At 35.6% G+C, this 14,380-nt stretch overlaps 1 protein-coding gene across 1 annotated transcript; it reads right to left on the minus strand.

Moving 5' to 3' along the window:
* Window positions 1–3,674: 3,674 nt before the first annotated feature.
* Window positions 3,675–12,671, minus strand: LOC128214393 (eukaryotic translation initiation factor 3 subunit H-like). Its single transcript, XM_052920835.1, has 8 exons — window positions 12,587–12,671; window positions 11,678–11,834; window positions 11,158–11,325; window positions 8,516–8,628; window positions 7,663–7,805; window positions 5,615–5,750; window positions 4,604–4,678; window positions 3,675–3,922 (listed from the first exon to the last, which is right to left on the minus strand). Exons 1-8 carry the CDS (start codon window positions 12,641–12,643, stop codon window positions 3,770–3,772), a joined length of 1,002 nt encoding a protein of 333 aa, XP_052776795.1. The 5' UTR covers window positions 12,644–12,671; the 3' UTR covers window positions 3,675–3,769.
* Between the last annotated feature and the right edge of the window lie 1,709 nt (window positions 12,672–14,380).

A 14,380-nucleotide genomic window follows, 5' to 3' on the forward strand; every position in this document is an offset into this window, starting at 1 on the left:
AACAACACCGCCGACAAGGACGTATCGAGACTACGTAAATGCCTTTTCTCTTTGAAAAACAGACGAGCAAAGATTCCACATAATTCACATTTATAAATAATAAGTTGACACAATTGAATTATTTTCAATAAAGGGCATACATCATGTGGTCCTTCTCAAACTGTACATTGACATCTATTCAAAGTTTAAGCACAATACATTTCATATGTTGCTAAAACAGTATTGCAGGACGATGAAAATTCTCGGATTTTTTTTTTTCATTTAATCAAAAGACACAGTGACATCTCAACAATTATTTAACCAGTGTAATGAAACTCCTAATTTGTTTATTTTCAATGCATGTGTAACTGTTTGTTCCAATATTCATGTAACCCAAGTTGTTAGTATGGTTAATAAAGGTTCAATTATCAGCACAATATACACACACATGGCCTCAATATCACAAAAATACTTTAGTCAAATCACAATCTCAACTCATTTTTACCACATTACAACATAAGTTATTAAAATGTTTGATTTTGCACTTTTTAAAGCCCATTCTCTCATAAAATATTTTGATTAAAATCCTTGGTCAATTTTCTAAAGAACAATTATTTTTACAGCAAATATTGTCATTTGAGTTCAAACGTTCCCTTTTTTACAAATTTCTAAAATATTTTTTCGCTATAGAATTAGTTTTCTTCGAAATATTGACAAATGTTTTTATCAACACATTCTATGAAAAAATATGTTATTTAAAAAAAGAGCAAAAACATGCAAGATTTTGAATCATACTTTGCCTTTATTAGTAAAATGAGTGGAGACTGAGATTTGACTTCAGTCTTTTTGTGAAATTGGGACCAGGGCTATTTCAATACCTTGATTTCTTTCTATGAAAAGCATACACGCTAATAAAACAATGCAAGACTCTTTTTTGCCCAGAGTTGGAGACAAAATGAAGGAGTCAAGCGAGTGAACTAAATTTTCATTGTGAAGGGAAAAAGAGAAGTATTTAAGGGTGATTAGCTTCAAAACAGTTTTTTCCTTATCAGTAACTCACAAGAATACTTAACTAGACGCCAAATTGTGACATGTCGAGCCTGTTGAAAGAGCTTTGACACAGACATAACACTCTTTGATGCAATTGCAACACAGAATTACAGGGTGTTTATTAATGCATGTACCTAATGGTGAACCTCCATGTAAAGATTTTCGAAAGTCTTATAATGCATGGTAAAGAAACAGGCCAGATAAGGCTCAGTCCAGAATAGTCCTATCAACAGTACTCAATTAGACATCTAACCTCGAAGTGTGACCTTGATCTTTGGGGTACAGACATTGGTCTTATGCGCGACATGCCACCTCATCATGGTTGCAAGTTTGAAAACCCTATTATGGATGGTCAAGATACAGCCTGAACAAGCATCATTTCAACCTTTGAGGTACAGACCTTGGCCTCATCATGGTGAACCTTAATGGAAAGTTTTTTGAAAATCCTTAAATGCATGGCATCAGATACAACCAAGATATAGGTCAGTCGGGACGCACGCATATACACGAAACCGCCATTGTGACAATTACGTCTCGCTCACCCTCACTGCAACCGTCTCGACAGAAATCCTAAATAGCATTGATTCCTTTCTTCTTTTTCCTGAACAAGGAGTCCAACCAACTCTCATGGTCCCAAATCTGTCCCAAAAGTGTCAAACCCTATTAAATGACTATTAGTGTTACTACAGTATTTTCAGTTCTTAAAAATATTTTATTTTCTGCTTCGAAAACTTTTTAGAAATATTAGAGATTTCAGGTATTATTTTCCTTGTGATGTCTGATACAACTAGAGCTATCACTGAAGGTGATTAATACCCAAGAACGCCGCCTCTCATTATGATTTATCATTGTATGAAGTTTTATGCTATTCCATCAAGTAGTTTTCAAGTTACTGTCCGGACAAAAGTTTGACAAAAAAAAAACACAGAAAAAGGCAATAAATCTGTAATTTGCTAAAATAGTGTAGTGATTCATGTACACTGAACTCATTCTCATTGTGCTGTACCATTGTATAAAGTTTTATTACATTCCATCCTGTAGTTTTCAAGTTATGCTCCGGACAAGAAAAAAGTAACCAAGGCAATAACTCTGTAATTGGCAGAAATAGAATTGCAGTTCCTGTACACTACACTTCCTCTCATTATGATCTATCACTGTATGAAGATTTATTAAATTCCATCGAATAGTTTTCAAGTTATGCTCCGGACATGAAAATTAACAAAGGGCAGTAACTCTGTAATTAGCTGAAATAGAATTGCGGTTCCTGTACACTGCAGTACCTCTCATTATGATCTATCACTGTATGAAGTTTTATTAAATTCCATTCAATAGTTTTCAAGTTATGCTCCGGACAAGAAAAAGTAACAAAGGGCAGTAACTCTGTAATTAGCTGAAATAGAATTGCAGTGCCTGTACACTGCACTCCCTCTCATTATGATCTATCACTTTATGAAGTTTTATTAAATTCCATCCAATAATTTTCAAGATATGCCCCGGACGAGAATAAAGTAACAAAAGGGCAGTAACTCTGTAATTAGCTGAAATAGAGTTATGGTTCTTGTACACTGCACTTCCTTTCATTGTGCTTTACCTTTGTATTTAGTTTTAATAAATTCCATCAAGTAGTTTGCAAGTTAATGTCTGGAAAAATTGACAGCAAAAAAAACAAATAAAGGGCAATAACTCAGTAATAAGCTAAAGTAGAGTTAAAGTTCATGAACACTGCACTTCCTCTCATTGTGCTTTACCATTGTATGAAGTTCCAATGAATTCCATCCAGTACTTTTCAAGTTATTATCCGGAAAAAAAAGCAACAAAGGGCAATAACTCAGTAATAAGCAAAAATAAAGTTATGGTTATGTACATTTTTTTTTTTGAGGGGGGGGGGGGGGGGGGGGGGTCCCTGGGGCCATTAGATCCGCGGAATTCCGCGAATCCGCCGACGGACAAATCACATCCCTGCTCAGAGTGACTCCAATATACCCCCTTCAAACTTCATTTGTCGGGGGTATAAAAATAATTGTATTACAGACATCACTGTATTTGGTTACAGCTGGAATACAAACCTATGTGGTTTGAAGGCTGACAATGAAAACAACTGCTTTAAATCATTTGTATTCAACAGACTAACAGTCAAGCCATTACCATCGGACTACCCCAAGAACCGGTAGTCATTATCACGAGCACCGGTAGGACTACCCCAATACACAATAGCACTATTTCATTACATACTTGTGTAGTGTCGACGATATGCAGATTTGCATACCATGGCTACTGACCATGTCCATTTAAATGAGTCTCACAGAATTTAAATTATGAACAGCTTAACATAATCAGGACACAATTTCTCAAAAAATCTCAATCCCTTAACAAGATCAAGCTAAGCTAAGTATCTTTCGTTTAGTATGAATTTAGTAATTTTTCCTGTTAAAAACAGTCCTAAGACTTTTAAAGGTAGTTGTTTTTAAGATAATCATAATAAACCATGTAATGGTTATTAAAAATCAAATTCAAGGCAACAATTTGATTAAACAAAGTATAATACAAGTGGACGCCTGTAGCACTTAAAGATATTACAAGAAATAGGGGCCTTATGATCATCATATTAAAATACAAATATCTACAAGGGAATAAAAACATTTACACATTTTTAAAGATGTTTTATTTTCACTTTTTCACATGATTTAATTATAGTTATACGCCAGCACTAAAGTCACACCCCCTATCCCGAAACACCGAATCAAGTAGATGGTCCTGGGTTCTGTTCTTGTAAACTCTCAGCCAGAAACAGTTTGCCGAAACTCTGAGCGGCGAATTCCCCGATCTGTTGACTGTAGTTGTCTATCTGGCCCGTAATGAGGAGATTGTCAAGACGAGCAGGTGTTTGCAGAGGCTGAATAGCGATAATATAGATCATAACAATAAGTCATAACATAGGCTGCTGAGGTTAAGTGATGACGTGCAAATCACCAAACTAACAAATACTTCCACCTACACTTACAATCCATAAATGAACTGCCTTTACTGAATTACGAATATATTCTGATGAACGCAACATCTTTGAATATGTTCAAATTGCGAATCATCGCACATTAATATAAATATAAATTGAAAATTGTTTATCAGTCCAATTATAGTTGAATTAAGAACAAAATCATTTTCTGTTTGTAAATTGACATAGTTATCAACAAGCACTATCCTTCGAGTTTTCTGTTTGGCCAATTATCCAAAAATGTTCATTGATTGATTCACCAATAATTACTCCTCACCAATCAAATCCTTTTAATGAGTCTACTAGCAGAAGATAACCTGTGGACAACTTATAGTTTTATACAATTGGCTGCAGGCATCCAAATTTAGCATATCTGCCATGGCCAAAGGCTCAATAAACTGCCACTTTTATCGGCGTATTAGATAGCTTAAAGCAAGAAGCTGGCCTCAAAAACTTTCTCTGAAGAATTTAATAATCCCTTATTCACAAAGTCTTCATTATGAAAACATCTTTATAACCAACCGGAAAGCCTTAATCCTAAAAAATCTGCATAAACTTTTAAGACAAGAACAGTAACTCTACCTTGAATATCTTGTTGATGTCCTCATCAGGTAATGGTTTCTCTCCCCTGGCAATGCGCAATTGATTTTCTGATGTCTGGAATAAATAAATAAAACATTGCAATCTAAAGATCATATCAGCAAAACAATCATTTTTGACTAATTGATTTGATGGCGATGGAACTATAAAGTTTAGGAAACAATCGAGATATTTACTAGTCACATGATAACCCTGGACAAACAAGGCTTGTTTCCTTAACAGATAGCTTTCCACTTTTGAAATAAAATTGGTTTGCAATTTTGAATAAACTTTTGAATTTTCACTCTGAAGCCTTAATACAATTTAAAAAGCAAATCCCTGTCCCCTTAAAAGGGCTAACACTCCTTCCTCTAAGCCAGAGAAATAGACTGTAACTGGCTACAGGCTTTACTCAATCAAAAGGCACCTGCAACAATCCCTTAACCACAAAAAAAACCTAATAAAATCATTGAGGCGGGGGTTCACATTTATATATATCTTTTTTCACCTAATCTAGTGTATAGAGAAAATTTGATATAAATATTGTATGAACAGTGAGAGCTTCATTTGCTAACACACCTGCCTGCGTTCAAACAGCATGGGCACACAAAAAATCGAAGCAATCCTAAAAGATTTACAGTCATCACGCATAAATGAAGTTGATCTTATATGAACCAATTCCTGTATGTGCCCTTCTATGTCCATAAATCGCATGAAGAAATGCAAGCTACATTTAAAACTAAAATTCCGCGTATTGGATGTGTCACTTTTTTGGGAGCCGCCTAGTAAAGGTCATTATGACTTGACTTTAGATCCCAAAATCAATAGCAGTCATCTATTAGCCACGTCAGACTTATGTGCAAAACAGGATTGACCAATGTAGATCATGGCCTTTAAAAGTTATTTATATAAAACAAAAGTGTGACAAGGACCCGTACAATGCCGCTCAAAGGCAACCCTATGTCTCTGCCAGGCTTTGTAAGCGACACAAAAACCCGTAAAACTCAAACTGACCCTCTTGGCTTGATACTGCTGTATCATGACTTTCTGTTTCTGGAGCTGCCTCTGGAAGTTGACATATTTGTTGGCGTCCATGGCGACCTCATCTACGCTTTCCATCAACAGCTTAAGATTCTTCTCCAGCATGGAGCTGTAAAAAAATGACAAATATTCATCACAAACTGATCATAAAATACAGAAAATGGAGCATAACACCATTGATGCTTTCCATCATCAAGCACAGATTTTTCTCCACAACCTAGCTGCAGAAATTGTAATTTTTGGTCACAAGCCGATCATACAAGAGCCGTCGTAAGACAGCGCACTCGACTACGCCGCTTTGACTTAGAATACAATAACGATGTAATAATACCAAGTTTGGTCTCTTTATGTCAAACCTAACTAAAATTATTCGATACATAAGGTGACTTTGATGCTGCCCTCCCACCAGCCCGCCCAAACAATGACGCAAGTCATTCAAATAACTTGATTTTCCATTATGAAAATGTGGTTAAGAATATACAAATATGCCTTTCAAAGGAAATAATAAAAAATAATAATAAATTCAAGGGCCATAATTTGTATTTAGGCTTAAAACAGAGTTATGTTTCTTGTTGTAAGATGGTTGTAAATAATTTTGAATTTTATTAAGTGCATTTAATGAATGGTATAGAAGTTTTTTTTATTAAAATCCCAACTTGCCCTTAACTTTTACTTGCCTAAAACTTTTACCTAAGTCAATCAGTGGCCATAACTTGTATTAAGGATATGGAGTTATGTAACCTCATTGGCTGATGGTCCTGAACAATTGTGTGAAGTATTAATCAATTGAATGAAGGGTATAGAAGTTATTAAACAATATCCCAACCTGCCCTAAAACTTTCACCTAAGTTCAATAGTCAATCAGGGGCCATAATTTGTATAAAAGATAATATGGAGTTACTAACCACATTATGTGATGGCTCTGAACATCTGTGTGAAGTATTAAGTCAATTGAATGAATGGTATTGGAGTTTTAAGTTAAATCCCAACTTGCCCTAAAACTTTAACCTGCCCTAAAACTTTAACCTAAGTTCCATAGTCAATCAGGGGCCATTATCTGTGTTAAGAATAATATGGAGTTATCTAACCTCATCATGTGATGGCCCTGAACAACTGTGTGAAGTATTAAGTCAATTGAATGTAGGGTATTGGACTTGCGAAAATCCCAACTTGCCCTAAAACATTAACCAGACGCCGACGCGAGTAGTATAGCCCACCTATTCTTCGAATAGTCGAGCTAAAAATATGGAAAGTATTAACCGAATTTCCATCAATGGCCGCATTTTTTTTCAAACAGTGAGCTGTCATTAACCAAACAATATGATAATTAATATTCATAACAAGAACATGGCAAGCAGATACTAACACTCGTCTGTTTATTTCATCGGAACAAGGACAGAATAGGCCATGTTGCTCATGAGGATATTGTCACTGGATATGTACAAAGTTTCATGTGATCCTGCGAAGTGTTTTTGGGTTTTGTACGACGTAAAGCACTTGCAAACTGCTGATGGTATTTTGAACATATGCGATTCAGATTTCCTTTTATTTGTGTCTTATAAATTGATGAAATTGTCTCAATGATCATGGATACAAAAGAAATTGGAAAAAAATAATCTCAATTGAAAAATATTTAAGCCTGAGTTATGAGACTTGTAACACGTGTACTTATAAGTATAGGTGAAATGTGTACCAAGTTTCATATTTATAACTTAAATGGCTTCCAAATAAGGCACCATTGAAGTTATACTAGTTTATTTTAACTTGATTGTGTGAAGACAGCTTCAAGCTCATATTATGTTGATATGAACTACTCTCAAATCTGTTTTGTGGGTAGAAACCAGTTCTAGTGTCAATTTAAAATGGCAAAGAAAATGTACCTGTGTCAGGGGTTGAACAAACAACATCTTAGCTGAGAGGCAGACATCCTTGATGCCTCTCACTATTTTCATCAGCTTTTTAAGAGCTATAAATTTAAGGCACAAATAATCAACACTGAATGTTTCTACAAGTATGAATACCTGGTTCCGAGGTCTAGGAAGTCTGAGGACTCTTCGTCGACGAGTTTGTCATCAATCTCACACAGAAGGCTGTTTACGAGGTGAGAGTTTTTGATGTGGACAGGGATCTCCATGAACATTTTCTCATAGCTCATACCTGCGGCCTGTTGGAGAAAGATAAATTAAAAACATGCCATCGAAATTATGGCTGAAACAGTATGCAACATTGTTATATAATGCAATATGCAGACCAGAGCCTGTATTATCAAAATTATAATATATTGTTATAACTTCATTGAGGACAAATTATTCATGCCCGATCATCATAAAATATATATTTTTCAGACATGAATCATTAAATAAATACAGAATGAGCTGGGCTTCTTCATGTCCCAACTTTACATATAATTCCTAGTAACTTTTCGATCAACTTTTTCACTTACAAACTTTTAACCCTCAAAAAGCTTACTGCAATGTATCAGTATAATAACATTGATATTCTACAGCTCAATATCTTTTACAAGTAAATATCAGTAAACCAGTATCTTGTCGCAGCCATTACAAAGGTATTGCAGGAAAATAGAAGACAAACAGAAATAAACATATCTTCAAACTGTTATCAATGAAACTATCAGTAAATACTAAATTATATGGGTTATTTATGCCTCAATAGTTACTGCACATTTAAAATGTTCTGGAAAGATAACAAATATGCTCATTGCATATTTCTTCATTATCGTTTACTCAAACTTTCTGCAAATGTCTGGTCAGATTAGCTAATTTGTTTCTGAAAGATTCTGACATTAGGAATATCAAAACTGTGAAAAATATATATGTCATGGTTTTGGAAGTATAGCCCTGACGGCTGACTCACCTTAATGGCTTCCGGGGAGAAATCTTGGTCCCGACTGCCATAGAACTTCATCATCTCCGGAGTCAGTCTGTACGCCTTCAATGACAGGTAACCCTGGGTGGTCTTTAAGGGATCTGCGTGGAGAAATACAACGCTCAATATATGGTTGTACAATGTAGTAAAAGTATGGTATACAGTTTAAATAAATTGTGCAATTTCTAAAATATTATACATATAACTTTTTAATCTGCTTTTAAACTGAAACCTTTAAAGACCTCTATCCTGCAAATCAACATATTTCGAATATGATCACATTGTTTCTGTGTATAACACATCTGCATGTTCTATAAATTATTTGATGTTTTAGAACCAACAATAAGAACAAGCAACAAAATCAAGTGTATAAACAGTGTACAAATTAAGCAAAAGCTGAAGCTCCAAGCCCTGTACTGCTACAATGATTTCTGGCCTTGCTCAAAGTTCTGATTTTTTTAGCAGCGCTTGTTGAAAACTAGAACTCCGCGAGTCGGATGTGTCGCCTGACGAATTATTTACTGTCGACATTATAGCTGTTAGATTGGCATTTTATTCATTTATAGACAATGATGTTGCCATTTAACTTTCAAGTGTAGGTGGCATTTGAACCCTCAATCAGATATACCTACAGAATAAGTTTCAGGTTGGAACCTCCTATAGTTTACGAGATATGTCACGGACAAAACTTAAGCAAGAAAATTAACAAAGGGCAATAACTCTAAAAATATGGCAGCAAGAGTAACGGTTCTTGTGCACTGCACTTGCCCTCAATGAGATCTATCTAGCTATGAAGTTTCAAGTTGATACCTCTTATATTCTTCAAGATATGCCACGGACAAAACTTTAAGCATGAAAATTAACAAAGGGCAATAACTTTAAAACTAAGAAAGCAAGAGTTACTGTTATTGTGCACTGCACTTGCCCTCAATGAGATCTATCTAGCTATGAAGTTTCAAGTTAATACCTCTTATATTCTTCAAGATATGCCCCGGACAAAACTTTAAGCATGAAAATTAACAAAGGGCAATAACTTTAAAACTAAGAAAGCAAGAGTTACTGTTATTGTGCACTGCACTTGCCCTCAATGAGATCTATCTAGCTATGAAGTTTCAAGTTGATACCTCTTATATTCTTCAAGATATGCCCCGGACAAAACTTTAAGCATGAAAATTAACAAAGGGCAATAACTTTAAAACTAAGAAAGCAAGAGTTACTGTTATTGTGCACTGCACTTGCCCTCCATGAGATCTATCTACATATGAAGTTTCAAGTTGATAACTCTTATATTGTACAAGATATGCCCCGGACAAAACTTTAAGCATGAAAAATAACAAAGGGCAACAACTCTAAAAATTATGGAAGCAAGAGCAACAGTTCTTGTGCACTGCACTTCAGGGCTCGACATTAACCACTGCCCGATTGCCCGGGGCAAGTAATTTTTGCAGGCGGGCAGTAGTTTTTAGAATCTACCTGCCCGATCGGGCAGTAACAAAAAAAAACTCGTCATAGTGGCGACTTTTCTGGTAAAAAATAGTAGTCCGTAATCTCCTTCTTGGAGAGTATTTATCAAACCGAAACTAATGCACTCATTGGTTGTTGACTCGAAAAATCGGGTCAAACGGAGCTCCTCTGACATTTTCATTCAAACTACGATGGCGAAGACTGCCGAATATTTTCCGATAGAGCTCGAGTAATTCCGTCTAGATCCGTTGGCCAATCGCGTGAGCTGCACCAAATCCATATAGCTAGCATTCCAGTTAATGCCCTCACAACGTACACAAATCGTCAAATGATGTTTTGACAGTCGACGCTGTCAAGTTTTTTTAATGTTTCAAACGAAAAAAGGCTAAGTCATCCGAGAAAAAGACCAGCTATGAAAAGAAACGAAAACGACGCTGGGTTGAGTCTTGGCGAAACAATTTTCCTGGACTCAGACACAGCGAGAATGGTCATTTTGGCTATTTTTCGGACTGCTCCAATTTTCGGATGCTCGGTTTTTGGAACTTTACGATTTCACTTTACATTGCGATAAATTGTAATTTACTTCAAAATAAATGTAAGATTACAAGGCTAAGATAATAAGAGGTTGACTGTTGGTTCTTATAATTCAGATTTATTTCATCCTTAATAATTTGGATGTATGTGCTATTAGTTACAAATTTCATGACAACTGATTTATTTCAAATACAGCAAGCCCTGATGTGCAGGTTGAATCTGGAAATGGGTTTTGATGTGAAGTATAACAACAAAATGAGCCCCCAAAAATTGGGCAAGTAAAAAATCCATTCGGGCAAGTGAAAATGGCTAGGTGGTTGCCCGAAGGGCAACCAAGTATTAGAATAAGCGTCAAGCCCTGCACCTGCCCTCAATTAGATCTATGTACATATGAAGTTTCAAGTTGATACCACTAATAGTTTAGGAGATATACACCGGACAAGCGAAAATGGGACGCGGACGCCGCCGCCGCCGACAAAAGTAACCCCTAGATGTTGTCTTTTCAGGCGACACAAAAAGGTGCCAAACTGAGTATAAAAATTCTAGCTTATTAAATCAAAACTGAAAAGTCCAATTTCAATGACTGATTAATATTCATATGAAATTCAAATGAAAAGTCATCTGGTACTCACCGTATATGAGAACCACAGATTCCTCTATGGAGTGCTGATAGTTGTACTGTGAGTCGAGGAGAGCTCGGTTGATGAAACCTCCAAAGTATGTGCTCTGATACCATCCCACATGCAGATGGTCGATGTTCACCTTCCTGAGATTACGCATCATCTCCATCTGGTACTGAACTGTAAGAAAAGGAAAGGAGCGTATCAAGATCATGTAACACAAATAGCATGAATGAAATATCACCGATGTCATAAAGTTCTTGCGATTGCATTTAGTAAGACAGGAATTTAGACATGGATATTGATCAAGTAAAGCTAGCTTCCCTTAGGTAGATGCACAAGCTTCTCCCAATAATGAATTGCATGAATAAACTTTTGTTTTATTTAGGCACTCCAGCTTCCATAACACAAGATTGATACAAGTTACATCATGCTTTGAAACAACATGTGATTTTCTGAAGTTTATTAACCTAATTAAAAAGCATTTTGGGTCATTCCAATAAATCAATCAGGTTAAATTCATTCTACATACCTTCATCAAAGTCCTCATCATCGTTGTGTCTAGGGAAGGGGAAGCAGTTTGTGATCTCGAGCCTGTTGTCAACCACAAGGCCCAATAGAACCCCCTGGACTAGCTCCTGTCCTGCTGTGCCCTCCTCTTGACAGTGCTTGATGATCTTCAACACAACCTGCCAACACAGGGTAACAAGGCTATGAGTCCATGTCATATCATGTGCTATTGTACATATTCTTAATAAGGCTTAAAATATATTGTGTCTTTTAATTATATTTCATTCATTTTAATGTCATCATTTTGGGTAATGGCATTTAAGCCAGTATATCAGTATTTATTAGTATAAAGCTTTTAAAACAACACATGAAATCAAACACACACATCATTCACAAAGAAAAAAATAACTAACAAACTTTAAATACAGTAGGGTCAGCTTCTTTTTGACAGACCTGTATTGTTGGTTAACCTGTACTATTTATTAAGCCTAAGCTGGGGGTCTGTTTGAGTATGACAGATAAAGGCCAAAAGCATGGTAAAGTGGCTTAGTGACCTTTTAAACTTGTTTCTAACTTTATTTATATTCCATTCCTTCAGGGGGTTTAATGAAAATGTAAATACAAACATTACAACAGTATAAATTCAGTTAAAAAGTTCTCAATCCTGGTCTTTAATAACCCTCGATAAAATTGCTGTCGATAAAAAAAATGGTTTATGTAATAAATTTAGGCCTAGACATGTTAAGTTTAGACGAAAGATCAATAAAAGGTGATCATAAATATACCAATGTTTCGGACACCCAAATCGGATGACAGATGGCAAAAGTAAACTTGTTCGGGAGATAAAACTGTGCGAGACGAAATGAAGCATAATTTTCAAATACGAACATTTTAACATGACAACTGCAAAACATAAACAAAAGAAACATACAAGACCATCAATTTGAACATATTTCACCGGTGAGTCGAACGTGCGTTTTGACGCCATTTTGCCGGAAATAACAAGACTGGTATGCACTTGCAATTAGTCGGTTACAAACCACTATAGAAATTATTTTTTGTCAATCTAGATGTTGACAATGATTTTTGATTGAACCAAAAAACCATGTTATCGTGTAAATTTTAAATACAAAACACACCATCACAGAACGATTGAAATGATATGTCTGCAAAATATTTGATCAGGTATTGGCAAGGTATCTTATTAGTGTGGATTTTAATCCAATTATTTTAATATTAATTTCAATACATGATACCAATATTGCAAAATGGACTGGATTTATATATTAAATTATTAGAAAAGTTGAAAAAAATATTCAAATATTCGAGGGGGCACCTTTCAATAAGCCCCGACGTTTCATTAAGCAGCCCAAATATTAATGTTCGCTCCAAATGCCCCCCCCCCAAAAAAAAAAACAACGAATGACTGTAATATATAGATCCCAATATGACTTGTTATATGGATGAAACATATACTGTGCAGCTTCAACAGAAAAATCCCGTACATACAGAACAATAATTACCTTTTATGATCGATATTCCTGATTAAGATAAATATGCAGAAGGATTGGTCCACTTGTTGGAAAACATGTGATGTAAGGCGTACCAAAATAAATTGGTCTTTCGCTAAGGAGTCCCCTAGGAATAGTGCGTCTTTCACTATGGGGTGCTTCCGGGCAAGTACGTCTGGTTTATAGTCATTTGATACACTGACAATTTCTTACCCTCCGATTTTTGGTCATTTCGTACTCTACATACAGTCATTTCGGACCCTATATTTGATTTGTATTTGAAGTTATTTGTTCATATGAAAAACAGTAATGGAATGAAGAAAGACTGAATTAGTTTACATATATATGGAAATAAATGAATCTAATACGAGTCTTAAGGCTTCTCAGTTTTGATCTCATTAGTAGATTTTTAGTGAGGTGCTAATCACGGGTGCAACTTTAATTTGAATAGTCGGGCGGGTTTAAATAATCATGACGTGTGAAGTTGTTTGTGGTGTCACATGTTTAATTTTCTTTGATACGTTTGACATGACGATTTTATTGAATTTACAATTACAACAAACATATATATCAATGAGAAATAAATATATACTCGTATTCAAAATAACACAAATATTTACATAACTTAACGTAAGCACGAAAATGAAAACAACAACAACAACAGCAACAACAAATGTTCAACACCAAATCACAAAGTCACACTATTTTCCGTACACTCCCGCAAGCTCCTTCAACAGCTTATCAGTTGACCACCCACCTTCGCTATAAAGCGCCCACTTCTCAAATATCTTTCCGCTCATGTATTTTGTACGTTTCCTCTGTGTCATCTTCAGTTTCTTGTCGCTAACCAGCGGTGAATAGGTTACAACATAGCGTGCCTCCTTCTGTAGTAGTTCCACTAGCACGTAGAAAGGTAGACAGGAGGCTGCCCTAACCCTTTAAGCGCCTATTCCAACCTAGAAAGATATGATACAGATATAGATACTAGTAAAGAAGTGTATACATGTTATTATGAAGCACTGACTTAACAAAAGTTCACATTATAATGATTATAAGCATACATACATTCGCAGTCGTTGTTTGTTCTGACTGGCTGTCCATAGACATACAAGTCATCATGCAGGCACCCACATTGTACCTGTTATCCACGTGGAACGAACGCAGTTGAAAAGGCTCTCTAGTATTGTGTTTTCACCTGCACCCTTGTTCAATGC

Source organism: Mya arenaria, chromosome 13 (assembly GCF_026914265.1).
Source record: "Mya arenaria isolate MELC-2E11 chromosome 13, ASM2691426v1".
In the NCBI taxonomy this organism is placed as follows: domain Eukaryota; kingdom Metazoa; phylum Mollusca; class Bivalvia; order Myida; family Myidae; genus Mya; species Mya arenaria.

What these genes read in the sequence shown, in the direction of transcription:
- LOC128214393 (XM_052920835.1), bottom strand. Translation starts at nt 12,643, where the DNA reads ATGGCGTCAAAACGCACGTTCGACTCACCGGTGAAATATGTTCAAATT. An exon ending in ATGTTCAAATTGATGGTCTT is followed by an intron (nt 11,835 to 12,586) that starts GTATGTTTCTTT and finishes CTGTGTTGGCAG; the next exon opens with GTTGTGTTGAAGATCATCAA. An exon ending in TCTCCCCGGAAGCCATTAAG is followed by an intron (nt 7,806 to 8,515) that starts GTGAGTCAGCCG and finishes TTTCTCCAACAG; the next exon opens with GCCGCAGGTATGAGCTATGA.